The sequence below is a fragment of the Pezoporus occidentalis genome, unplaced genomic scaffold (assembly GCF_034315485.1).
Source record: "Pezoporus occidentalis ecotype Australia unplaced genomic scaffold, CSIRO_AGI_Poc_V1 ctg226, whole genome shotgun sequence".
NCBI lineage: Eukaryota > Metazoa > Chordata > Aves > Psittaciformes > Psittacidae > Pezoporus > Pezoporus occidentalis.
In genome coordinates, this window is record NW_026914138.1 from 973,415 (window position 1) to 994,352 (window position 20,938).

Genomic DNA, 20,938 nt, shown 5'->3' on the forward strand with positions numbered 1-20,938 from the left:
GGATAGTGGGACTGGATAATTCAATTACATAATATTGCAGGTTTCATTTGGATTCACTCAAAGCAATGAGTTCTTTTTCTCTGCTGTAAGTTTCCAGTCTTAGAAAACTTGGTTGTGAGCTTAATGCACGGGTGCCAGCACAGACATGGTTTGGGTTCTAAAGACTGAAGGTCTTTAAGTGGGATCTCCTCAGCCCCTCTGAGCAGTGAGAGATGGACTGTGCCTTCCTGTACTAAAGCTCACTAAAGGAAGAGGGGAGGGAAGGAGAAAGCTGCACAAAGGTTTATCAAGGGATTCATGACCTCCTGGATTAGCTCCAGAACGCAAACTCGGTGATAGAAAGACTCAGCCTTTAAGGGCTGTGATCTCCACATCTATGTCTCAAGCGTCACCTCCCCAGCCTCAGATCACCCCTCTGCTTGCTCCAGCCAGCACCAGGCTGAACGTTCGTGTGTGTGTTGCTGACTTGGCACCTGCTTTTCTCCTTTCAGACATTGAGACTGCCAGTGACATCGCCCTGTACTCTGGCCTGGGAGCCGCAGTCATTGCTGTAGCCGTGCTGGTGGTCGGCGTCACCCTGTACAGGCGGAGTCAGAGTGAGTACGGCGTGGATGTGATTGATTCATCTGCACTGACAGGAGGCTTCCAGACGTTTAATTTTAAAACAGTCAGACAAGGTTAGTGGTGTGATTTCATTCTCTTCTCTCCAGAGCTCCTACTGCAAAGAGATACTACGCTCATATTCAATGAGTGGTGGTGGGAGGGCGGCTTATTGCTGAGCAGGTGCGGTACAAGGAATGGGATCTGGTGCTTAGAGCTGTCTCTTACTGTCTGCTGTCTGTCATGGTAACACGGACAAGTGCATAATCTTTCTTGACCAGGCTCTTAAGTGCTTTAGAAATACTGTCACCAGCTTTTACAAGGACATTTGTGACTTAGCAAAAGCCCAAACAAATCAAAACAACCCCAGGAAGCATGTCTGCAGTTCCTTGCTGTTCTATTACAGAACTTCTATTTCCTTTAATCTATTAGAAGTGACAAGTTTTTACTGTTCATTCAAGAAACCCAACTTCAAGTATTTTATGAGCTGCTGTTAACATGCAGATGTCCACATTCTGTGGGGAATAAACACGTACTGATGTGGAAAACAAACTCAGGAAAGCCACCAACACAACCCAACGTGGCAGAAATCCTTATTTTCACTAAAAGCAGCTCTCAGGTGTTCTCTGGGATGTTATTGCCTTTGGACAGAAAGGAAGGGGAGGAATACATGTGGTGATCACTTCCCAAGAGTGTGTTTCTTTAATTTTGTGCTGACATTCTATCACAGAGACCTGCCTTACTGTGGGTATGCTAGTTGGGGGGTGAAACGTCCCCGTGTCTCTCCTCTCTTTGGGAAGATGTTGCACAGTTTGGGGGGGGTCTGTCGTCTTTACACTTGCTTTACTTTCTGGGAGACGTTCCCCACCAGGCACGTACTGCAAGAGACTGGATAAAGGGAGACAAGGATGTTTGAAGGATGTTTACTCGCTCATTTAAAACCTCAAGCCTTTAATTAGAGTCATGTAATTCCCAGTGACTGTCTCAAATAGTGACTTTTTCCTTTTAAAGCCTGGTTTTGAGTCTGGGGAATTGTTTGTTTGACTTAATGCTTCAAAGACATTCGTTCTGGATGCTCTAAAATACCTGACTGCGGCAGTTGCTCATATGCCAGGATGTGATTAGTTCAGTGCCAGGTACTCTGGGCTCTCTGTCTTGGGGGGGGTTTAAAGAAGAGCATTTGTGAACTAAACAGTTCAGCTGGAAAAAGGCCAGTTCTCAGCATTTGCTGAGAAAAGGGACCACATTCCTGACATATGGACAACACACCAGTGTGATCCACATTCTAGTCTCTGCAGAAATGTATTTCTAATGTTAGCAACCCAACCTGCAGCCCCTTACTAAAAACAAAAAAAAACACAAAAAAAACCTTAACAAAAAAGGACCAAACCAGCCAAAAACTTCAGACCTCAAATCTATCCTTTCCTTCTCTTTTTTCAGAGGGTTTTCTGAGCTAAAGTGCTCCTAAATGAGTAACTCTGGTGTTTTCTTCATACATTACTCTTGTCCCACTTCCTCGTCAACCCACTTCCCCTCACACATGAAGTTGGCATTCACAGTAAAGGTCTGCAGGTAGACGGAGAGCAAACAGGCATTCACACAAACCTGAATCCCAGACAAAGGGGGAATTCCTTTTGGATTCCTGCACTCTGGAGCTGCCTCAAGTGATGCAGACACAGTGGTCAGAGGACTTGTTAGATCTGTGGCACCATTTTATCCGTTCTTTAACATCAGCTTATGTGATTTTTTTTGAGCTCTGAGGGTATCAGGAAGGAAGAGCAAGTCTTTGATTGAGATTTCTCTCTACCACCTTGACACTAACTCCGGGTCTGGTTCCTCCCAGGTAATTCCCTGCTTTTGAACTCATCCATGCAGCCCGACCTGACGGTGAGCAGAACATACAGCGGGCCCATCTGCCTGCAGGACCCCATAGACAAGGAGCTGATGACAGAGTCTTCACTGTTCAACCCGCTGTCAGACATCAAAGTCAAAGTTCAGAGTTCATTCATGGTGTCCTTAGGGGTGACAGAGAGAGCCGAGTACCATGGAAAGGCGCATTCTGGGACTTTTCCTCATGGGAATAACAGAGCTTTTGGTACAATACAGGCTAGAAACAAGGCTACGTACATTCAGAACCTGTCTTCTATTTCAACCACAAGTGAGCTGAAGACAACTGCCATTTTTGGACACCTGGGAGGCCGTCTAGTGGTTCCAAACACAGGTGGGTTGATCCTTTCTCATGAAAAGCATATAGAATAATTTTAGATCAAACTTACTCTGCCTGATGGAGCGTTCTATAAGTAGATAAAAGAAAGGAAAGAAAAAGGGGCTCTCTTAATGCAAATTTTGGGAAGTAGAGCATGTTGCCCACACAGGAGATGACTGATCAGAAGAAAGCTTGTGATGAGTAGTAAAAGAGGCATTATGCCTATTTGAACTGTTATAAATTACTGCCTCTCTTGATGTTTTCAGCATGAAAGTCATATTAATCAAAGCCGTTGCTTACTTGGATCCTGATCCAAAAGAAGGGCTCCCCAGGAAGGAGATCGATACTGGATCAGCATCTTATATAATGGGGTCATATTCAAAGCAGAACCTATAGCATCAACATCTGACTGTGTTAACATTGTCAGACTCCATTATGTGACTGAAGGCTGCAGCATATAACAAACAGCCATCCCTGGGGATCAGCTTCCTCTCCCCGAGAGGACTCCAGCGTGCCTTTCGTTAGCATTTGCCCCTGGCTTTCTGGGTTTCTCTTGCTTTTAGCCTAAGAGCAAGACAGATTCCCAGGGTGGGGCACTTCGAAGTCAGCTGCAGTTCAGGACTGGGCTGTGCACCGGTACATCGCAGCGGAGCTGCTCAATTTGCATTAAGAAGGAGAGTTTGTTTTGTGACTTCAGAGTTCCGTGGGATGAACTTCAGACTAAAGAAGTTGTTAAATTAGCTGAAAACATACGGCACCAAATTAGAATCAGATCAAGGATGTTAAAAATCCTGGCCCTGCAGTATGTTGCACTACATCATCATGTTCATATTATGCTGAATGAAATTCCTTATGTTGGATACCCTTGCATCAGCTGTTTCAGCCTTAAGGAAACAGCTGATGGCAGCTTTTGTTTCCACAGATTATTCCCTTTCTAAGTGGTGAAGTAGACAAAGATGTCTGCCTGTACCTGAGGATGCAGAGCAGCCTTCAGCCACATCCGGTGTCACTCAGGGACACAGAACAAAGGGAATGCGAATCCAGTGTGAATCCAGTGTCACTCAGGGACACAGAACAAAGGGAATTCACCTGTTTAAGAGCTCTGTTGGAGCAAGAAGTTTTTAGGCATGAGGGTCTATATGATTCTAGATAATTCCAGGCTCTAAAACAGTTAAATATTAATAACTATGTGGTTCCTATTAATCATGCATTTTCCTTTCATCTGGTACAATGTTGTAGCAGAACCACTGTTTCAGAGGAGCATTCCTCTGCTGCTGCAGTTGGCCTTTGTAAGTGTTGTAAATCAGAGGCCAGCTGTGCACTGCTCTTTACCTCCAGAGCCTTTCCCAAAGGTAAGCTCTGGCTTTGCTCTTTTGTAGGAGTCAGTTTGCTGATACCACATGGAGCAATTCCCGAGGAGAGTTCATGGGAAATCTACCTTGCCATCACTCAAAAGGAATCCAGGTAAGAAGGACATAAAAATATCACACACATGCACACACACCCCCTTGTTCCACCATCAGGTCTCTGGTGCAGATGCTCATGATTACTCCCATTGGGAGAGTAAATACTGAAAGGCAAATACTAAATTCTTCCCTGAAATTCACTGCATCCAGAGAAAAAGAAAGGAGGATACTTGTCATAGTTTCCTCTTCACTTCCTTGCTTCTCCAGTTAACCTTCACAGTATTCCAGCATGGAATTGGGTATATTAAATGCTGGCATTTGGTAATGTTTCCTTTTCCTGCCTTGCCTAATAAATGGCTCAGAACTGCATGAGAGTCTTAATGCCATGTCACTTATTACACAGAGATGACTCTTGCTACTTGCAACAAGTGTGAGAGTTCATCTAATTAACCAATTTCAGTTCATTTGGCATTAAATAATTCCCAGAACTCCCATATGTTTGTCCAATATGTTCTACAAGGGGAAGGATCCTTTAAAGGGATTAAATAGCTCCTTTCAGCCTGGCCCATCATCGGTCACTCACGCACCCTGCTGCTGATGCTGCCTGTGGAGTCAGTGGTGACAGAGCGGCCCTGGCACTTTCCCGAACTTAGGGAAAAATAAAGATGTATAAAAGTTGGCTCGAGGGTTTCTAATTTGGAGACGTTTGTCTTTGTATTTGATATTTAAGAAATGATGAGTTCTTAAATAAGCTGTAAGGAGGTGATTTAGGGTAACTGCTGTAGGGGTTTATTTTAAGGCAATCAAATACCACTGGTAAAGGGTAGCAGCGGTTGAGGTTAAGTGATGGGGTTCTGTGTTTCCCCAGCAATGCAGGAGTTGTGAAAAACTGTTTGTTATTCCTAGATACAAACAGAAGCAGGTAGCATTCTGCTTCAACTCTTTGCTCTGAGTACTCATTCAGGGATCAGGTCAACAGATCTTGGGCATCTGTAAAGGCAGTGGGGCTGCTGCCGAGATGCTCTGTTGGGGCTCTTGTTCTCACTCCAGTCTTCACCTCATAAATACTTGCACGTGTAGTCTATAGTACAGAGTTTGTTAGAACTGTTCAAGTCTTTAGCAAGAGTGGTGGGGGTTAAGTGCACTTCTAAGCTCCTGCTACTGCAGTTAGAGTGCGGATGCTATCCCAAGGTGAGGTGAGAGATGTGCAAAGTCAATTTGCAGGATTGGAATCTGATTGATTTAAGAGCAGGCCAACACCTAAGTGTGCCTACATGAGAGCTACATTCACTTAGAGCTGTTATCCAAGGTGGTTTGGGTCACCCGGGTTTTAATGTGATAGCCACGGAGCGCTCAGGCAGGGGAGGGGTTTGGCTGTTGCTCTGTTGCTATTGTAAAGCTCTGAAGGGTAAAGTTGTTGTTAGCTTGAGATGTGACAGGGGTATTATATCCTGATTTTTAGGGAGGGTTTTTTCCCTTATTTCAAGCTTGATTTTAATATTGTATCTTATTTATATCTTGGTTGAGGTTATTGTCCTTATTTTTATCTTGGAAACACCATTTACTTTGTTTTTAACCCAAAACCAACAGGGCGAGATGCTTCAGTTGCTTGGTTTAATGTGTGCACGTCACCCAGTTTGTCACTGGTTCTGCACAGGTATTTAGTGTAAGGGGTACAGAAACACATTTAATGTGGGATGGGGTTGAATTTAGATTGGAATGAAAGAAAAGAAATGCTTCTTGTGGGATACTTCATCTTTCTAACTTAGCAAGCAGTTAATGTGACCAACCACAGGTGATTATAGTTGGATGAGATGAATCCCCAGACTTAATCGTGGTGATGGGCACTCCATGTGCTGTGGTGGAGCCCATGTGCACAAATCTACTTCCAGAGCTCAAGGTTTCAGCAGAGCAGTCCCATCCCTCCCAGCTGCTGTAGGTTGCACCGAGCTTGTTCTTGCTGCAGGATAGGAATGTGTTTGCAAAGCAGGGAGATCACGCTCAATCTGGAGAATGCATCAGACTGTGTTTTTAAACCATAATTTGTTTTATCTTCACTACTGTGAAAATATTGTTGATGACAGGCTTTGAAGGCAGAATTAGATGGTAATACTACCAGCTGGTGCATAAAGCAGGGCTGACTTGCACACAGCAATTTGAGTGGTGGATTTGGTTTCAGCAAATTGAAATGTGATTTTTAAAGACCAGAATCCTAAAGTGACCAGCCAACAATCTGAGTTAGATGTGGCCTAATGGTTCTGTTTCATCTCCAGCTACTGCTTCTACATGAGAATTAGCACAGTAATTGGATTCTTATCCTTAGATGTAACAGATGAGGGAGGGACTTAGGGGTTTAACTAAAATCCTTTAAACTTTGCAGTTCTGTTCAGTTCTCCTTATTAAAATTGCCTGACAGACGTTATTGTCCTTCTCCCCCCCAAGCCTAGAGCCAGAGGGCACGGATGTTCTTCTAGGGCCAGAAGTCACGTGCGGGCCCTCAGAGGTGGCTGTCAGCACCCCCTTTGCCCTGACCATACCGCACTGCGCACAGGTCAATTCGGAGCACTGGAACATTCACCTGAAGAAACGCACACAGCAAGGAAAATGGGAGGTAAGTTCAGACCTCCCTCACTCTTAAAAGGTGCTAATGGTGGACGCAGGGTCGCTCCTACAGGCACAGGTTATGTGACAGAAACAGACAACTTAAAAAAGAGGGAGATTTTGCATATTGTTAAGCAGCAGCTAAACTGGTTTCAGCCATTGCACTCAGATGTGCAGAACACTTAATGGGCTATCCCGTATGACAGGAGACAGTCTGGTTTCTCAGATCGCTTAATAGTGGAGCCAGTCAACCAGTCTATTGTTTTGATAGATCACAGCTCCCACAGAGCCCCATGACACAACAGATCATTATATCCAGGAATTTATCATGACATAAAGTTATGGAACTGGTTAAAAATACACACTTCGTATACATCTCATTTCTTTTTAACCTAGAAGGTTAAAAATCTCGTCTCTCTACATGTCATTTTAATGGGCATTCAGTGACCACGCTGTGCTCACAACCTTTGAAGGATTAGTGTACATGCAATGAAATATTTTGCTTTTTTAGTTGAACATGTATTTTCTAGTCCGGATTTACTGGGAAATTAAGCTTTGGGCATTTGTGACATGGGCATCTGATCATTTGGGTCTGTCCACCTGCATACTTTGAAACTGCGTGCTGAGCAGCAGTCTCCATCACTGCTGCATCCTCCTGCATCATTTGCAAGGGCAGCCTACTAATAATATTCCTGAAGGGACAGCTAAAGCATGAAACAGACTGTTGTTCACCATTACAAAAATCCACACAGGACAGAAAGGTGCTGAATTTCCCAGCTATGAAGTGTTCACTGTACACAGTGGAACCCCAGAACTCAGTAATGAGACACAAATCCATAGTTGATCAGATTTTAGTGCACTGCTGCTGATGGACCTGCCTGGTTCTTTGCAGTGTAAGGGGGAAAACAGTAGTTAACACAGTCCCAGGTACCATAACTCACTTCAGAGAAGGAAGAGGATAAAGCACTATGATGTTTGCTGCTCCCATTTAAACCACTGCAAGTTCAGCTTAGGTTTCCTACTTTAAATGCATTCAGTACTTAGTCAGCTCCATTGTGTTGGTTACAAACACCCTGGAATGAATAAGGAGCAGAACACCAGGCTGCAAACCACGCAAAAGCTCATCTAATGATGTCGTAATGCAGAATCAAGAGTAGTTTTTAGATACAAATAACATAACTGTAATGCATGCTCTGAAAGGAAGTCAAATACCAAGTAAATACCAAATACCAGTAAGCAAACCAAATTCAAGGTTTGCTTATTGACATTAGGGGAAAAATTAGCAAGTCAAGAGCACTTGAAAAAAGATGCTAAAATTGCTTACACATCATCATTATTATTAGCTGCTGTACACACTGAGTTCTGCACAGAGCATTGCCATAAATCCTAATGCTGACTCAGGGCTAAGCTGGGAGTATTTACTCACCTTCTCCCTTTCCCTGAGGTTAACACGAGTAGAGAGTTTGCAGACTGGCCCTCAGAAATGCTTTATGTTCTAGTTGAGTGAAACTAAATAATGTTGTGACTCCTGTTGTCAAGGCCTATTGGTTTTATTATTATACTTTATTTTTAAACCTGAATTTCATTTTGCAGGAAGTGATGTCTGTGGAAGAGGAAACTACTTCTTGCTACTGCCTGTTGGATCCTTATGCCTGTCACATTCTCTTAAACAGCTTTGGAACTTATGCTCTTATTGGAGAACCGATCTCTGACTGTGCCGTTCGACAGCTGAAAGTCGCCGTTTTTGGCTGCCTGTCTTGCAATTCTCTGGATTACAATCTGAGAGTGTATTGCATGGATAACACACCTTGTGCGTTTCAGGTAAACGGTTTCCCTTTACTAACTTGCTTTTATTTGTCTTCCATAGAGTATTAACATTCCTTGATTCCTGGGGACAGTCCCTGGGCTCAAACGGATGGGAATACTGTACTTTTTTATGCCACTGCTGCATGATTTGGAGTAAGTCCCTTAATTTCTCTGCACTGTTGTCTGACTTGTGGATTTATGCTGCAAGAGCTGCAGGACAGCCACAGTCCTTTCATTGTTGGGCAGGTAGAGGGAACCCCACTTTGTCCCCATTCCAGAGTAACCAGAAGCCACGTAGCCATGGGTCACACAGCACAAAGCTACAGCTGATAAGCAGAGGGTTAGGTTGGGCTCAGTGCCTTGGCTCTGTGTGGCCCAGGCAGAGCTGACTTGCATCTGAAGCTGAGTGCTCCTGCACTACACGAAGACATTGTAAGTCTTTACCACATCCTGTATAGTATTTATCACCTTTACACTCTCATTAGTCAGTACAGGATTTCCTCTCCTGTTTAAAATTTGAGCAAGAAGAAAGAGATTCCCCCCCATCTTTTAAACAAAAATTCAATTACAATTGTGTGTTTCCCCTTTAAAAAAAAGCCCAAAACACAACACAAAACCCCACAAAACAATCCCCGAGTGGCAATGAAAACTAACAAGATATTTCTGCCTGGTGTTCCAGGATAAAACAATGCCATTCACTGGCTTTTGCAGCCTTAGGAAACTCAGAAGCTTTAACAAAATGGTTTTCTTTTGGGACCTGAAATGAAGACAGTTGTGACAGATGAATTTCTGCTTCCCCTTCCTATCATACAGAATAGAAACATGAATCTTAATGGAGCAAGCACTAATGTCTGTGTGCCTCTAATAAAAGCAAAGCCACTGAAAGCATTGTTAAAGCCTTACAATAGCTTTGTAATTATACCCTTTGTAACACACAACTCGTGGGCTACTCGTGTTTTGCTGGAGGAGCCTGTAGAAAATTGTTAGAAGAATAATTACCAGATTGCCACATTCACAGAAATCAGAACAGGGTGTTTGTACATAATGAGACAAGTGTGTATTTATTAAATTATACTTCCCTTAAACACAAGCAACACTTCGTCTGGTGTAAATGTGAAGTAAGTGGTGAATGTGGAAAATACCCATTTCTTTTGGCTTAAAAATCCAAGTTGGGAATACCACGTTTGGTCTGGCTAAAATACCAGGTGATTTTTCACTTTGTCCCTGTGTGAACACTTCTCCAAGAGACAACTTTGTCCTTTATGTAATTCCTAGTGTGTTGGTAACCTCTTGGCTTACCAAATCCTTTGTCTGTTGCCGATGTTCATGGAGTTCAGGACCACATGCATTAGTAAAGGTGGAGCAGTATTTATAGAACTACAGGACATTAAAAAAAGAATTCCAACACATTCAGGGAATTCTGAGGAACAGTGATGAAATAATAAACGCCCTTTGCAGCTGGAAATTAAAACCTAAAGTCTCCTTATTCCTTCCTTCCTATAAACCCAGCCACCAGGAGTTAAACCGAGCTGAATGCCTGTAAATTGGGCTATAATGGAAATCCACTATTATAGTTTCACAAAGCTCCAGCAGTCATTATATTTTCAGAAGGTCGCAGTGATTCCAGTAGCTCTTCTAACAGTCCCTTTGCTACTGAGGAGCACCAAACCTCATGGATGTACCCAGATTTTGTATACTCTATGTGCATAAACCGTATTTTGGTCATTTTGGAAGAGTGCTCACTAGCTGATTTGTAAAGATTTCTGCAAGCTTCCCTCCCTCACTGGTGTCCTTGCTGAACACTACAGGAATAAACACGGTGCAAGTACAGGCAGGGGTGACTTTTTACTGTTCGGTTTTAAATTCACAGGTCTATAAAAGCTGAGGTTGGAGCAGACCTCTAGAGGGCTGTAGCGCAAATCCCTGCTCAGAGTCAGCCCTTGCAGCATCACTCAGGGTCTTGTCCAGTTACTATGAAAACGTCCAAGCAAGGAGAAACGAACGTGAACATTTTGTCTCTCACGTATACTTGCTGTAGGCCTTTCAGTGCTCTCCAAAGTCCTGAGAGCACTGTCCCACCAAAACTGCTGCTGATTTAATCTGTAACTGAGTAGACCACTCACCAGGCATGCCTGAGGTTCTCATGCTTCCTTTTAGCCCATTGAGTAAACACCTTACTGAGCTTCTTTTGTCAGGTTTAAGGAACACTACACAAAACCCGTAGGGGTTTTTTATCCCAAAGCTTAATTAAAGCACCATGGACAGTTGGGTTACTCCAGAATAGAAAATGGACTAATTACAGCGTTGTCGCGGTTTAACCAGTTTTCCTTTTCCTCTTTGGAGGGAAACAGCTTTACCTGGAAATGGGCTGTCGTAGTCTTGTTTCCCCTTCCACGTTGATGTTAGAGAGCTCTCCGGTAACAAAACTGCTGGCAAACTTCTCCTTTGTAGTAGGGATCCTGCGGGATGCAATAAAATAATAACAGTCAAACATGAGTAACTTTCAATAAAAAAGCTGGCTAACTTTGGCCTGAAACCCCTAAACATGACAACAGCCACCAATGCACTGCAATACCCTGAGTTTCCTTCTCAGGTTCTGCTCTCCAAGCATGACGTTCTTGGGTAGTGATGCTGAGGCAGCCAACAAGACAGTTCAGTGTCACGGGTGCTTCATTGCACACAGGGACATAGAACTGGCACTGCTGACCATCCTTCTGACTCCAGTGGTGAAATGCCAGTGTCCATCAGCTGCCCCAAGAGAAAATCCCGCATGTACCCCTATGGCTGTAGGTGAATGAGGCCCCTTTCATAAAGATGAATTTTCATTAGATTTGGTATTTGTTCCTAATCCTGAAAAAAAATTCCTTCCTCCTCTGCCATTGCAGGAAGTGGTTTCAGATGAAAAACTCCAAGGAGGACAATTACTGGAGGAACCCAAACTTTTGCATTTCAAAGGGAATACCTTCAGTCTGCAGATATCCGTCCTCGATATCCCTCCGTTCCTTTGGAGGATTAAACCATTTACTGCATGTCAGGTACGTGTCCATTTTCTCTACTCACATTTGAAGTTCAGAGGGAGTCAGAATTTTGACATGACCCAAATAAGATGATGTTCCCTTCCGCTTTTGCAAGGAGTGGGTTTAATCTCTTGAGTGTGCAACAAGAAAGCATCGCCTTCAGATTTTGACAAACACAGATTTCATGTACAACAGAATGCTTTAAGTGTTTCTCACTTCACAAACATGCAAGCTTGTACTTCCTCTCATTTCAATCACCTCCGATGGAAGGCCTATGTTCTTGTTAAATTTATCACTCAGGATGGTTTTGATATCGTTGTCAGTCTAACTTCAAGATAACTATGAATATATGGCTGAAAGGAACATTCAAATTGAACAGTTAAATGTGAGTTCAAAGAGCGGCACATGTATGCTAAGAATTAAAACTGAGAGCATATTTTTTCTGTACTGCATCAATGAAAGAGGCTGTTGAAAACAGGAAACGAAAAATCAAAACAAAATAACAATTTCTAAGTAGATGGTTCCTGAAAATGACAAGTGATGTGCTGGCACATAAAGTGGGTTAGTCTGTTAAAACACAGAACTCCGTTAGACTCATCTCCCTTTTCCCAGCAGCACAGAGACAGACAGCTCTATATCATCCACTGTCTTGGCAAAAAAGTGGTTTTAAATGTGCTACCATGTTCTCCAGAACGGCTCTAGGACAGGCAGAGGATGCCCAGATGACTGTGCTCAGTGCAGGGCCTGTTCTCTCAGCAGCCACTGAGGGTTGAAAGCAGCATGTGCAAAACCTCTGCTCACACACAGGCTGACTCAGATACTGGAGCCAGGTATTTACATGTGATAACTGAGTAGAGTTCAGGTGACTGGGGAGAGATGAGAAATAGAATGGTTGTTTCTAACAGAAACTACAGAACTGCTTACACTGGTTTGTATTTCCCTCCCTGTGCAGTGGCCCATTTCTTTTGACAGCTCTGATTTGGTTCCAGCCTTTTGATATATAGAAGAATCTCTTTTCTCCATGTGGAGTTTCTTCCCGTGTATGCTTGTTTTCTCTCCTACATACCACACTTCTTTTTAAAGCTTGATGTAGGAGCTGGCTGTTCTGGTTGTCAAGAACAGCTGAAAAGAGCCTGTTCCATAACTGTCTATTGGATCCCCCAAATGAAACGGTGATCAGATGGTACAGTGAGGGAAGATGTGTGTTAATGATTTCTCAGATAAGTAAAGATCCTGCTGCAGGGCTTGAGCAGATGAATAAAACTGGTAAAAGCAGTTAATGGCAGGTGGGAGTCAGGATTTCTCCAGCCTATACTAAGTGCCTTTGTTTGTCCTGGCCATCCTGTTGGAGCAGATGCCAAGTGCCTGGCATCCTGCCTGACACCCTTCCCACCCTGCTCACAACTAACTAGGGGAAACCCTTAAAACCTGGCTCAGTGTTAGAGAGGAAGAGGCTGTGATAAGCATGTGAAGAAGCCAAAGGGGCACCTTTGGGGGCTGGCAGCAGCTGTCCTCCTGGTGGTTTGTGTCTCTTGGAGGATCCAGCATCTCTCTGTAGCTATGAGATGATTTACGTGCCCTCTCTCTGCTAGGAACATCATTGTAAAGGGAGATTAAAACTGAAAGCATTTCTGGAATACCTGAAACATTCCTCATCCCACCCTGCTTTGCCCGCCCTGTGTTGTATTTCCTGTGGTTCTCAGCTGAGTGACTTTCCACTCTGAATGAAAGCAGAGATGATTACTCTGGAAAAATCTAATTACAGTTACTCCACTTCTAATATTTTGCTAATGTTTTTTTTTATCACTGTTGGTATCTTGCTGCTGCTGCCAGCTCAGGATCTAACCACAGAGCTTATCACTGTCGCTTAGCACATCATTACAGATAGCCTGAGACACACAGAAGAAGCAGTAAACTGCAGATCAGCTACCAGTACAGCTCTATCCTCCCTTGTTTAATCTTGTCTCTGAAGTGGAGGGTGAGGCTGGTCTGTGGAGCTGTGTTATCCCCACATCACCGGTGCACAGCTCATGTCTTCAGGGACACAAAGACTGCAACCTAAGTCAAGAAAAAACTGCTTATAGGAAAGCAAGGATGGTGAGCTTCCACATGGAAACTGATCATAAGGACTGTGTGCATGGTTTACTTGATTTAACCAGCTGAGTGTGACAAGCGACTAGTTGGTCTCTCAGTTGTAACTATCAATGTTGAATACTGAAGGGATGTGAAACTCTTTAAACTAGCTTTCTCGTGTTACAGTTGTTGCTCACTGAAGCTGTTTGATGCTGTCCTGTAATCATATGGATGAATGCTAAAAAACAGTAGAATGAAATACTAGTAGTGGTCTTTTTCTCCCTTTTTCCATCAGTCTCCAGGTTGCCACTTCTGCAGGATTTTTCAGTATTTTGGAATTAATAGAGATGTTTGATTTAACTGTTTTTGCTACTTATATGCCTTCATGACTACGTGTAGAAAACCAAAGTGGGTTTATAGCTGGTGTTAGTTTGGAAATTAAGTGTTTTGAAAGCATAAAGAGAGGAGACCAGAAAGAGAACTTTGGTATTTACAAAGTGGTCATAACCTAGAAGTTAGCTGCCCCTATGTACTTCTCCTATTTCCATACATTTTTAGGAACCCAAAGCAACCAGAGATGCCAGAAATCTCTGATGATTAATTGCTGCAGTTCTGTCTAGCATTTGATGAGGGCATCCATCCCATAAGGTGTCCTTGGCTGAAGTAGAGGAGTCACTGAAAGTAGTCACAGAATAAAACAGGATGATACTAAGAAGTAAACCAGACTGAGCACTGGTGTGCACTGGGCTGCATGTGGCTACCCAGGCAAGTGGGTGTGTTTAAACACAGATGGAACATAAATACAGAAGACATCCTATCCTGCTCCGTGCTGCATGAGTTATAGAGGAGGTACAGTTCTTGATGGGAAGATACTGTATTTGGATTCTGTAGTACAGGGTGATGGCAAGGAGACACAGATCAGAGTAAGAAAGAGTTCTGATCCCTGCCCAGGAGTAAGCGCATCTTAAGTTTCACTTTAAATGAGAGTATCTCATCATCTGTGTCACTGAATGGAATATCAGCTCTGAGTAAATGTAACCCCCCAGTATTTATCAGCTGAATCACCATTTGATAGCTTTGTCCTGCTCTGAGCTTGCAGCGTGCCAGTAAACACGCAACTGCACAGAAAAGAAGGGTTTTGTTCCTGTGTTGTGATGGTCTCCCCTTATCTCTCCCACCCCCGTTCCCATGGGATACGTCTCCCTCAGGAGGTGCCGTTCTCCCGTGTGTGGTGCAGCAGCCCCAAGCCTCTGCACTGCGCCTTCTCCCTGGAGCGCTACAGCCCCGCCACCACGCAGCTGGCCTGCAAGGTCTGCGTGCGGCAAGTCAAGGGCCACGAGCAGGTCCTGCAGATCCAGACCTCCATTCTAGAGGTAAAGCATCCTCTCTCCTGTTTGCCTTGCGAGACCCCATCCCTCCCCATTTTGTCCTTTCTATCCCTGTGTGCTTTATCTCCCGTTCAAAACTATTCCCATGTATATAAAGCCATACAGCTTCTTCCATTAGAAATCAAAGCACTAGAGATTCTGCAATTCTGCTACTACTGCTACTCTACACTAGAGATTCTACAATTCTAAAAGTAATTTATATTCAAATTGGCGACAACAGTTTTCTTGCAAAAGGTTTTGAAGAGTTTGCAGAGCACCCAGAGGTGACAATGATGGGTTGTGTGCTGTGTGGCCACTTCCTGTTCCCCTGTTACAGCGTGCTGGGTACAGCCTGTCTGGACTGCAGCTTTGCTCACAGGGGAAAGGTACCAGACTCAAACAAGCTGGGGACGTGGCCTACAGCAAAGAAAACTTTAGCTCCTTCTTTTAAATTATTGAGCCTTTTTGTTGATTAATCCAAACTAAAACTTCCGGATTAAAGGTGCGTGCCCATTGCCAAATGCACTATGCAGAGAATGCAGCAACTAAGGAAGAAACCCTCAACCACCTTTTTCTGTATGAGACCATCCTCAGAATACAGCCACGTTCATTACTGTTACTTCATAAAATACTTCCATCATTCTATAGCTATCTCAGTACAATGTTGCTGTTGCCATTACTTTTTCCTCCCTGTCTGTCCTTAAGTCTCCGGAGCTACAGCTCTGCTCTCACAGAGATCTGCTGGATGGAGGCTTTCTCGTGCCCATCTCAAAAAGTGCTCGAGGAGTGAGGAGAATTTGACTGTAGAATAAATAGAGAAATAACAACTGAATACTTGAATTACTCCTTGCTTTACAATTCCCTGAACTAACCAGGTAGCCGTAGCTTATCTCATATGTGCAGGGTATGAAAATTTACTACTGTTCTGCATAGTTAATTTAAACCAGTCAGACCATGGGATAGATCTACAGCACTATTACTCTGCATGGATGGCTTTGGGGAGGTGTCATAAATGTTGTATGAAGAGACTATAGCATCGTTGTTGTTCAGTATTTATGCTGCATTTCACTGCAACGAGTAACGCATGGAAATGTGCCTCCGTTAAACAAGACTATCGTTTCATAGGAGAAGGATGGGCCAGACCTGGCTTCCCAGGAGATTTCTAATAGGGAAAAACAGGTACTTACAGAATTTAGGTATTTAAGAAAAAAAAAGACCACAAATGAGATATTTGTGTCCATCTTTTAGGCTGTCTCAGTTCCCCATTTCTAAGCAAGAGTCTCTGGTATAACTCCTAGTGTTACTCTTAGTAGTTTGCCTGAGAGCTGCCTACAGACCAAGGTGGACAGAAGGGTGATGCCCTCACTAACTGTTTTGCTGTTGTATTCCATGCAGAATGAAAGAGAAACCATCACTTTCTTTGCACATGATGACAGCAACTTTCCCGCACAGATGGGCCCAAAAGCATTTAAAATCCCCTACTCCATCAGGCAGCGGATCTGTGCAACGTTTGACACACCCAATGCCAAAGGCAAAGACTGGCAGATGTTAGCACAAAAGAACAGCATTAACAGGTAACAAAAGACACTTTGGAAGATGAACATTTACATGTGCAGTGGGAATAATCTGCTGCTGTTCTGGGTTTTTTGTTTACTTGCTGGTATTAAAGATGTGAACACAGCGATTATGGTCCTTAGGCTCAAGGATAAGCTCTAGTTCATACAGTCTTTTAAATATGACAAGCTGCTGAAACCAGGAACTGCTTTATCTGAACGCTACCTGAGGTTTGCTTCCAAGGTCAGGTTCTTTGCTGTGGACCAGACCTCCTCTTCATTGACCCACAAGAATGGGGTCTTGGTACAGCACAAACTAGAGGACTTTGGCACTGCCGTGTACTATGAAAGCAGTGCTTTAAAGGACTTAGGAGGGTGCATGTTCTCTGAGGAAAATCATCTGTCCTGTTGCCTTGGCTTCTATCTATTTTGTATTCTAAAATGAATTTCAGGGTTTGTTTTTTTTTTTTCCTTAGTAAAAGGCATATTTAAAAAAGAAAGTCATGCTCTACTGTTGGGAATAATAATATTATGATTATTAAAACTGAAGGATGCTGTAAAAACTAATTTACTACTTATTTTGCTTTTTCCGCTTGGCTAAATTAAATTGGTGGAGGCAGTTCACTCACAGAAATATTTTGTGACTGTCACAACCACCATAAATATGTTCCCAAGAGGGCAGAGGAATACTTCAGTCAGGCAAAATAACTTTTCAGTGGTGCCTTGTTTTGCCTGGGAATCTCAATAAACCACATCTGAACTAAAGAAAACAGAGATTTGTAGTCTTGCAGCACTGAGAGAATCACAAAGTTCTGCTTTACTTACCAGTGTTTACCACTGCCAGGCACTATCATCTCCCTTGTTCCCACTCCTCATGGAGGAGGTTGCTCTTCCTCAGGAGGCTGAGAGACCGCTTACTGAGGAGGCTACAGTGACTGTGTAAGACCAGACTGGTGATAACCTGTTATCTGTTGGTTCTGCGGTGGGGACGCCTGCTGTAGGGTTTTTGCAGTATCTAGCTTGCCAAAATCAAATTCACAGGTAGAAAAAGGAAGTTGTTGAGCAGCTGAAACAACCCAGATGGTGGAGCATGAACACCTGACCGCATCGATTCCCACAGATCTGCTGTACAGCATAATCCATAATATTTCCCCATCTATTTCACAACACAGGCCACTGCTGTAGCGGTAGTTCTGCTGAAGTCAAGGTGTTACCTGGCAAGAGCAACAGCCTGGCTTCAGCTCCTCAGGGTAGACAGGAATCTGTTCTGGCAATGCACTGGAACGATTCCTATCGTGGCTACAAGGAACTTCTTCAACATTGGAATGGCACTACACATACACACACTATTCCCTGTATGTTCCCTTTCAATCTCCAATAGGGATGAATGTTCAGAGGGAAGGGAATTAGGGAAGCCCGAGGAAAAAAATGGTTTCTGCCTGATTTTGACTGATGAGAACAGTACAGAAATAGTCAGTAATAAATATTTAATTATCTTGGAGCTGGCTTAAAAAGCCAGACATTGAAGTCCAAATTCCCTTTTCTGTGCTATAGGTTTATCTGTTTCTTCCCATATTTATAGATCCGTATCTTAATGTAATACAAATGCATAATAACATTTATGCTTGTGAATAGATAATGTATTTATTCAGATCATTATGTCCAAAGCCCATAAATAAAAGGAGTTAGGAGGTAATATGCTTAGGATACTTGTTTTACCAAATTCTTTGCAAATATCACCCCTGCAAAGTCCTAAAAACTACACATTAATCAAATACAAATTCGCAAATTAAAAGATGTCTTCATAATCACAAGCATCAATTTAAGTAAGCGACATAATTCCTCTCCCTCACTGTTTTTGGGTTTTAAGCACATTGACAGTGCTAGGCCCCAGAGCGCTTTTACGTTCATGGTACCTACAGTCTATACTGCTCCTCATCCTCTCTGTTTCACCTTTTTCTCCCCTCCTATTAGGAATCTCTCCTATTTCGCTACACAAAGCAGTCCATCTGCTGTCATTCTGGACCTCTGGGAAGCCCGACATCAACACGATGGTGACCTTGACTCCCTAGCCTGTGCCCTGGAAGAAATAGGAAGGACGCACTCCAAAATCTCGGACATAACAGAAACTGAGGTTGAGGAGCCCGACTTCAACTACAGCAGGCAAAATGGACTTTAGTCACTCTCTCCATTCAAGAACTGAGGGCCAGCTTTGACTATGACACTAGAGATTCTCTTTGGCAGGGAGGAAATAAGGGTTTCTGCACATCAGGGTCTGCATGGAGACAGACACTCAGTTCCATAATGCAGTTTTCAGTTGGAGGAGCAGAAGCAGCCCTATTAAAAACAGTAATACTGATATAAAGCCTAGTGGAAATCAGTGAATATGATATGGAATATTTGAAGCCACTAGAGGTTAAACCTGGTTTAAAGCTTTGGCTTCTTGGGGCCTGGAGCCCCCTTTGTCGCACTTAGAGTGGGTTTAAGATGCCATTCAATAGCATCAGTTGTCCCTTTGTATCTGCTACAGATCTTCTCCTGTTCAGATGTTTGAGGAATTAGAGGATCTTGTAACTATTTAATTGATATTGTGTGTGTTCCGACCACTTCCTTTTAAACATTCAATCACTTAATGAATGTACTGCTGCTGCAGAGCTTATCCTGTTAACAAAGGAACAGAACAAACCCCTCCTCTGTGGAATTAGTGTGTGCCTGAGAGAGATTTTCTCAACTTCTTGGTCTGCAAATGTTCATTTAGTCCAAAAATGTTTCTTTGGGGGTGGATTTAAATAACCAAAAATCACACGGGAAATCACCAGCCCTGTTTTAGCAAGTTTACACATTTTGTGCTTACTTTAGGTACTGAGGCTAAACTCAAAAGTCAAAGTGAAGTCAGGCAGCACAGCTTGATTTTGGTTTCGTTTCAGACTGAAACAATAAACCCCACAGGCTCCTGCCAAAAATGGGCTTCATTCCATTGTACAGCCTGCAAGTCTCACAGGACGTGAAGCTCGGCTGTGCTGTTCCACGTGGTTTAGTTACAAACATGGCATTGACCACCAGATTTACCCAGAATGGAAAGCTAAGAGAATTCTCCTCGTTTTTTATCCATTACATACAAGAATAACTTATTACTTCAACTGAACCAAAAAGAGCTGTCACTGTGAGCAAGTGGAGCTGGTGCTGAGCCAAATTTAACCTTTATTCTTACTTATGTATTCTTTAAAATGAGCCAAGGAGCTGTGGCCGTGGGCTGTCAGCTTTGGTGAGAGGGACACTGTCAGTACAAAGCAGGAACAAAACTGAGATTTCAGGAGCTTTATGGAAGTGCAAGAAATGGAAATGGAGCACTCTGGGTTCTTCCCCCTGTGTTTGGCCAAGAGCAGCACGACAGGCCACAGAGTAGGTATGTAGTGTGCCAACCTGTAATAATCTGAACCTGTTTCCTTACCCGGGTTCTACTCATGAAAGGAGTGGTGAACTACCCTTGCTTTAAACCATGGCTTGTTCTCGCTGCTCTAAAACTGCAAATCTCATTGCTTGCCCTGCTCAGCAGCCTGCAATAGTGTTAGACTTATGAATACTTAAGATTTCCCCCAACATTTTCTGCACTTTCGTATTTCATGCAGCCTGACATGAGAGTTCCTGTTTGCAGTGGGAAATCATAATGGCTGTAAGCATATTTGCGACAGAGACAAAAATACCTGCTTCTTTGGCTGCAAGCTGTCACTGTTTTCAGCAGCACATGGTTCTATCTGTGTTTGAATTATATTTCTAGTGACTTCCAGTCCTCCTCCTCAGAAACCTGTTCTTCATTGGACAAAATGTCAGGAATTAAGTAAAAATAGGGAATGGCATCCACAGCAAGGCGGCAGAGCTTTACTGAGCTGTGGTTGTCTGGGAAACCAGCTCCAGGTTTAACTGCACTCTCGGGCAGTTAATTTGTGCTCAGCTTCTCCTTAGATGCTGTTTAATTTTCAGACTAGCTTCTATTCCCTACCACAGCAAAGAGCAAAGCACCACCCTGCAGGTGCTGAGGCACCCACGTCATTCCATAGAGCTGCGTGTTGTCCCTTGTTTTCCCAATGTGAGCCACACACAAGACACGGGGTCAGAAAGAGCCGAGCACAGAGCTTCAACCCAAAAGCTCTATCTCAGGAAATGCAGCGTGTTCACTTCCCAGACTTGGGCAGCTTTGAGAAACCTCCATGTACAGAGACACCCAGGGCTGCGTTTGGAATGCTCAGCAAAGCCCAGAGAGAGAGAAACCAGCAGCTGTCCAGGCTGACCTCCTCCAGAGTACATCTAA

General features: G+C 43.4%; 1 protein-coding gene and 1 long non-coding RNA gene across 5 annotated transcripts in view; one reads left to right on the plus strand and one right to left on the minus strand.

Annotated features, from left to right (window-relative positions):
* UNC5D (unc-5 netrin receptor D) overlaps positions 1-19,090 on the plus strand; it is a 133,173-nt gene extending 114,083 nt beyond the window's left edge. For 3 of the 4 annotated variants that reach the window (XM_062621005.1, XM_062621004.1, XM_062621003.1), the window contains 9 exons: positions 492-677; positions 2,444-2,821; positions 4,186-4,270; positions 6,655-6,823; positions 8,407-8,634; positions 11,505-11,654; positions 14,918-15,082; positions 16,472-16,650; positions 18,604-19,090. In XM_062621005.1, the coding sequence (XP_062476989.1) occupies positions 492-677; positions 2,444-2,821; positions 4,186-4,270; positions 6,655-6,823; positions 8,407-8,634; positions 11,505-11,654; positions 14,918-15,082; positions 16,472-16,650; positions 18,604-18,808 (1,745 nt within the window). In that variant the 3' untranslated portion in view covers positions 18,809-19,090. The remainder of the gene's footprint in view (positions 1-491; positions 678-2,443; positions 2,822-4,185; positions 4,271-6,654; positions 6,824-8,406; positions 8,635-11,504; positions 11,655-14,917; positions 15,083-16,471; positions 16,651-18,603) is intronic. The other variant, XM_062621006.1, reaches the window with a different exon arrangement.
* LOC134164828 (uncharacterized) overlaps positions 10,168-20,938 on the minus strand; it is a 67,605-nt gene continuing 56,834 nt past the window's right edge. Inside the window, exon 3 of the long non-coding RNA XR_009965282.1 lies at positions 10,168-11,078. This is a non-coding gene — a long non-coding RNA (uncharacterized LOC134164828). The remainder of the gene's footprint in view (positions 11,079-20,938) is intronic.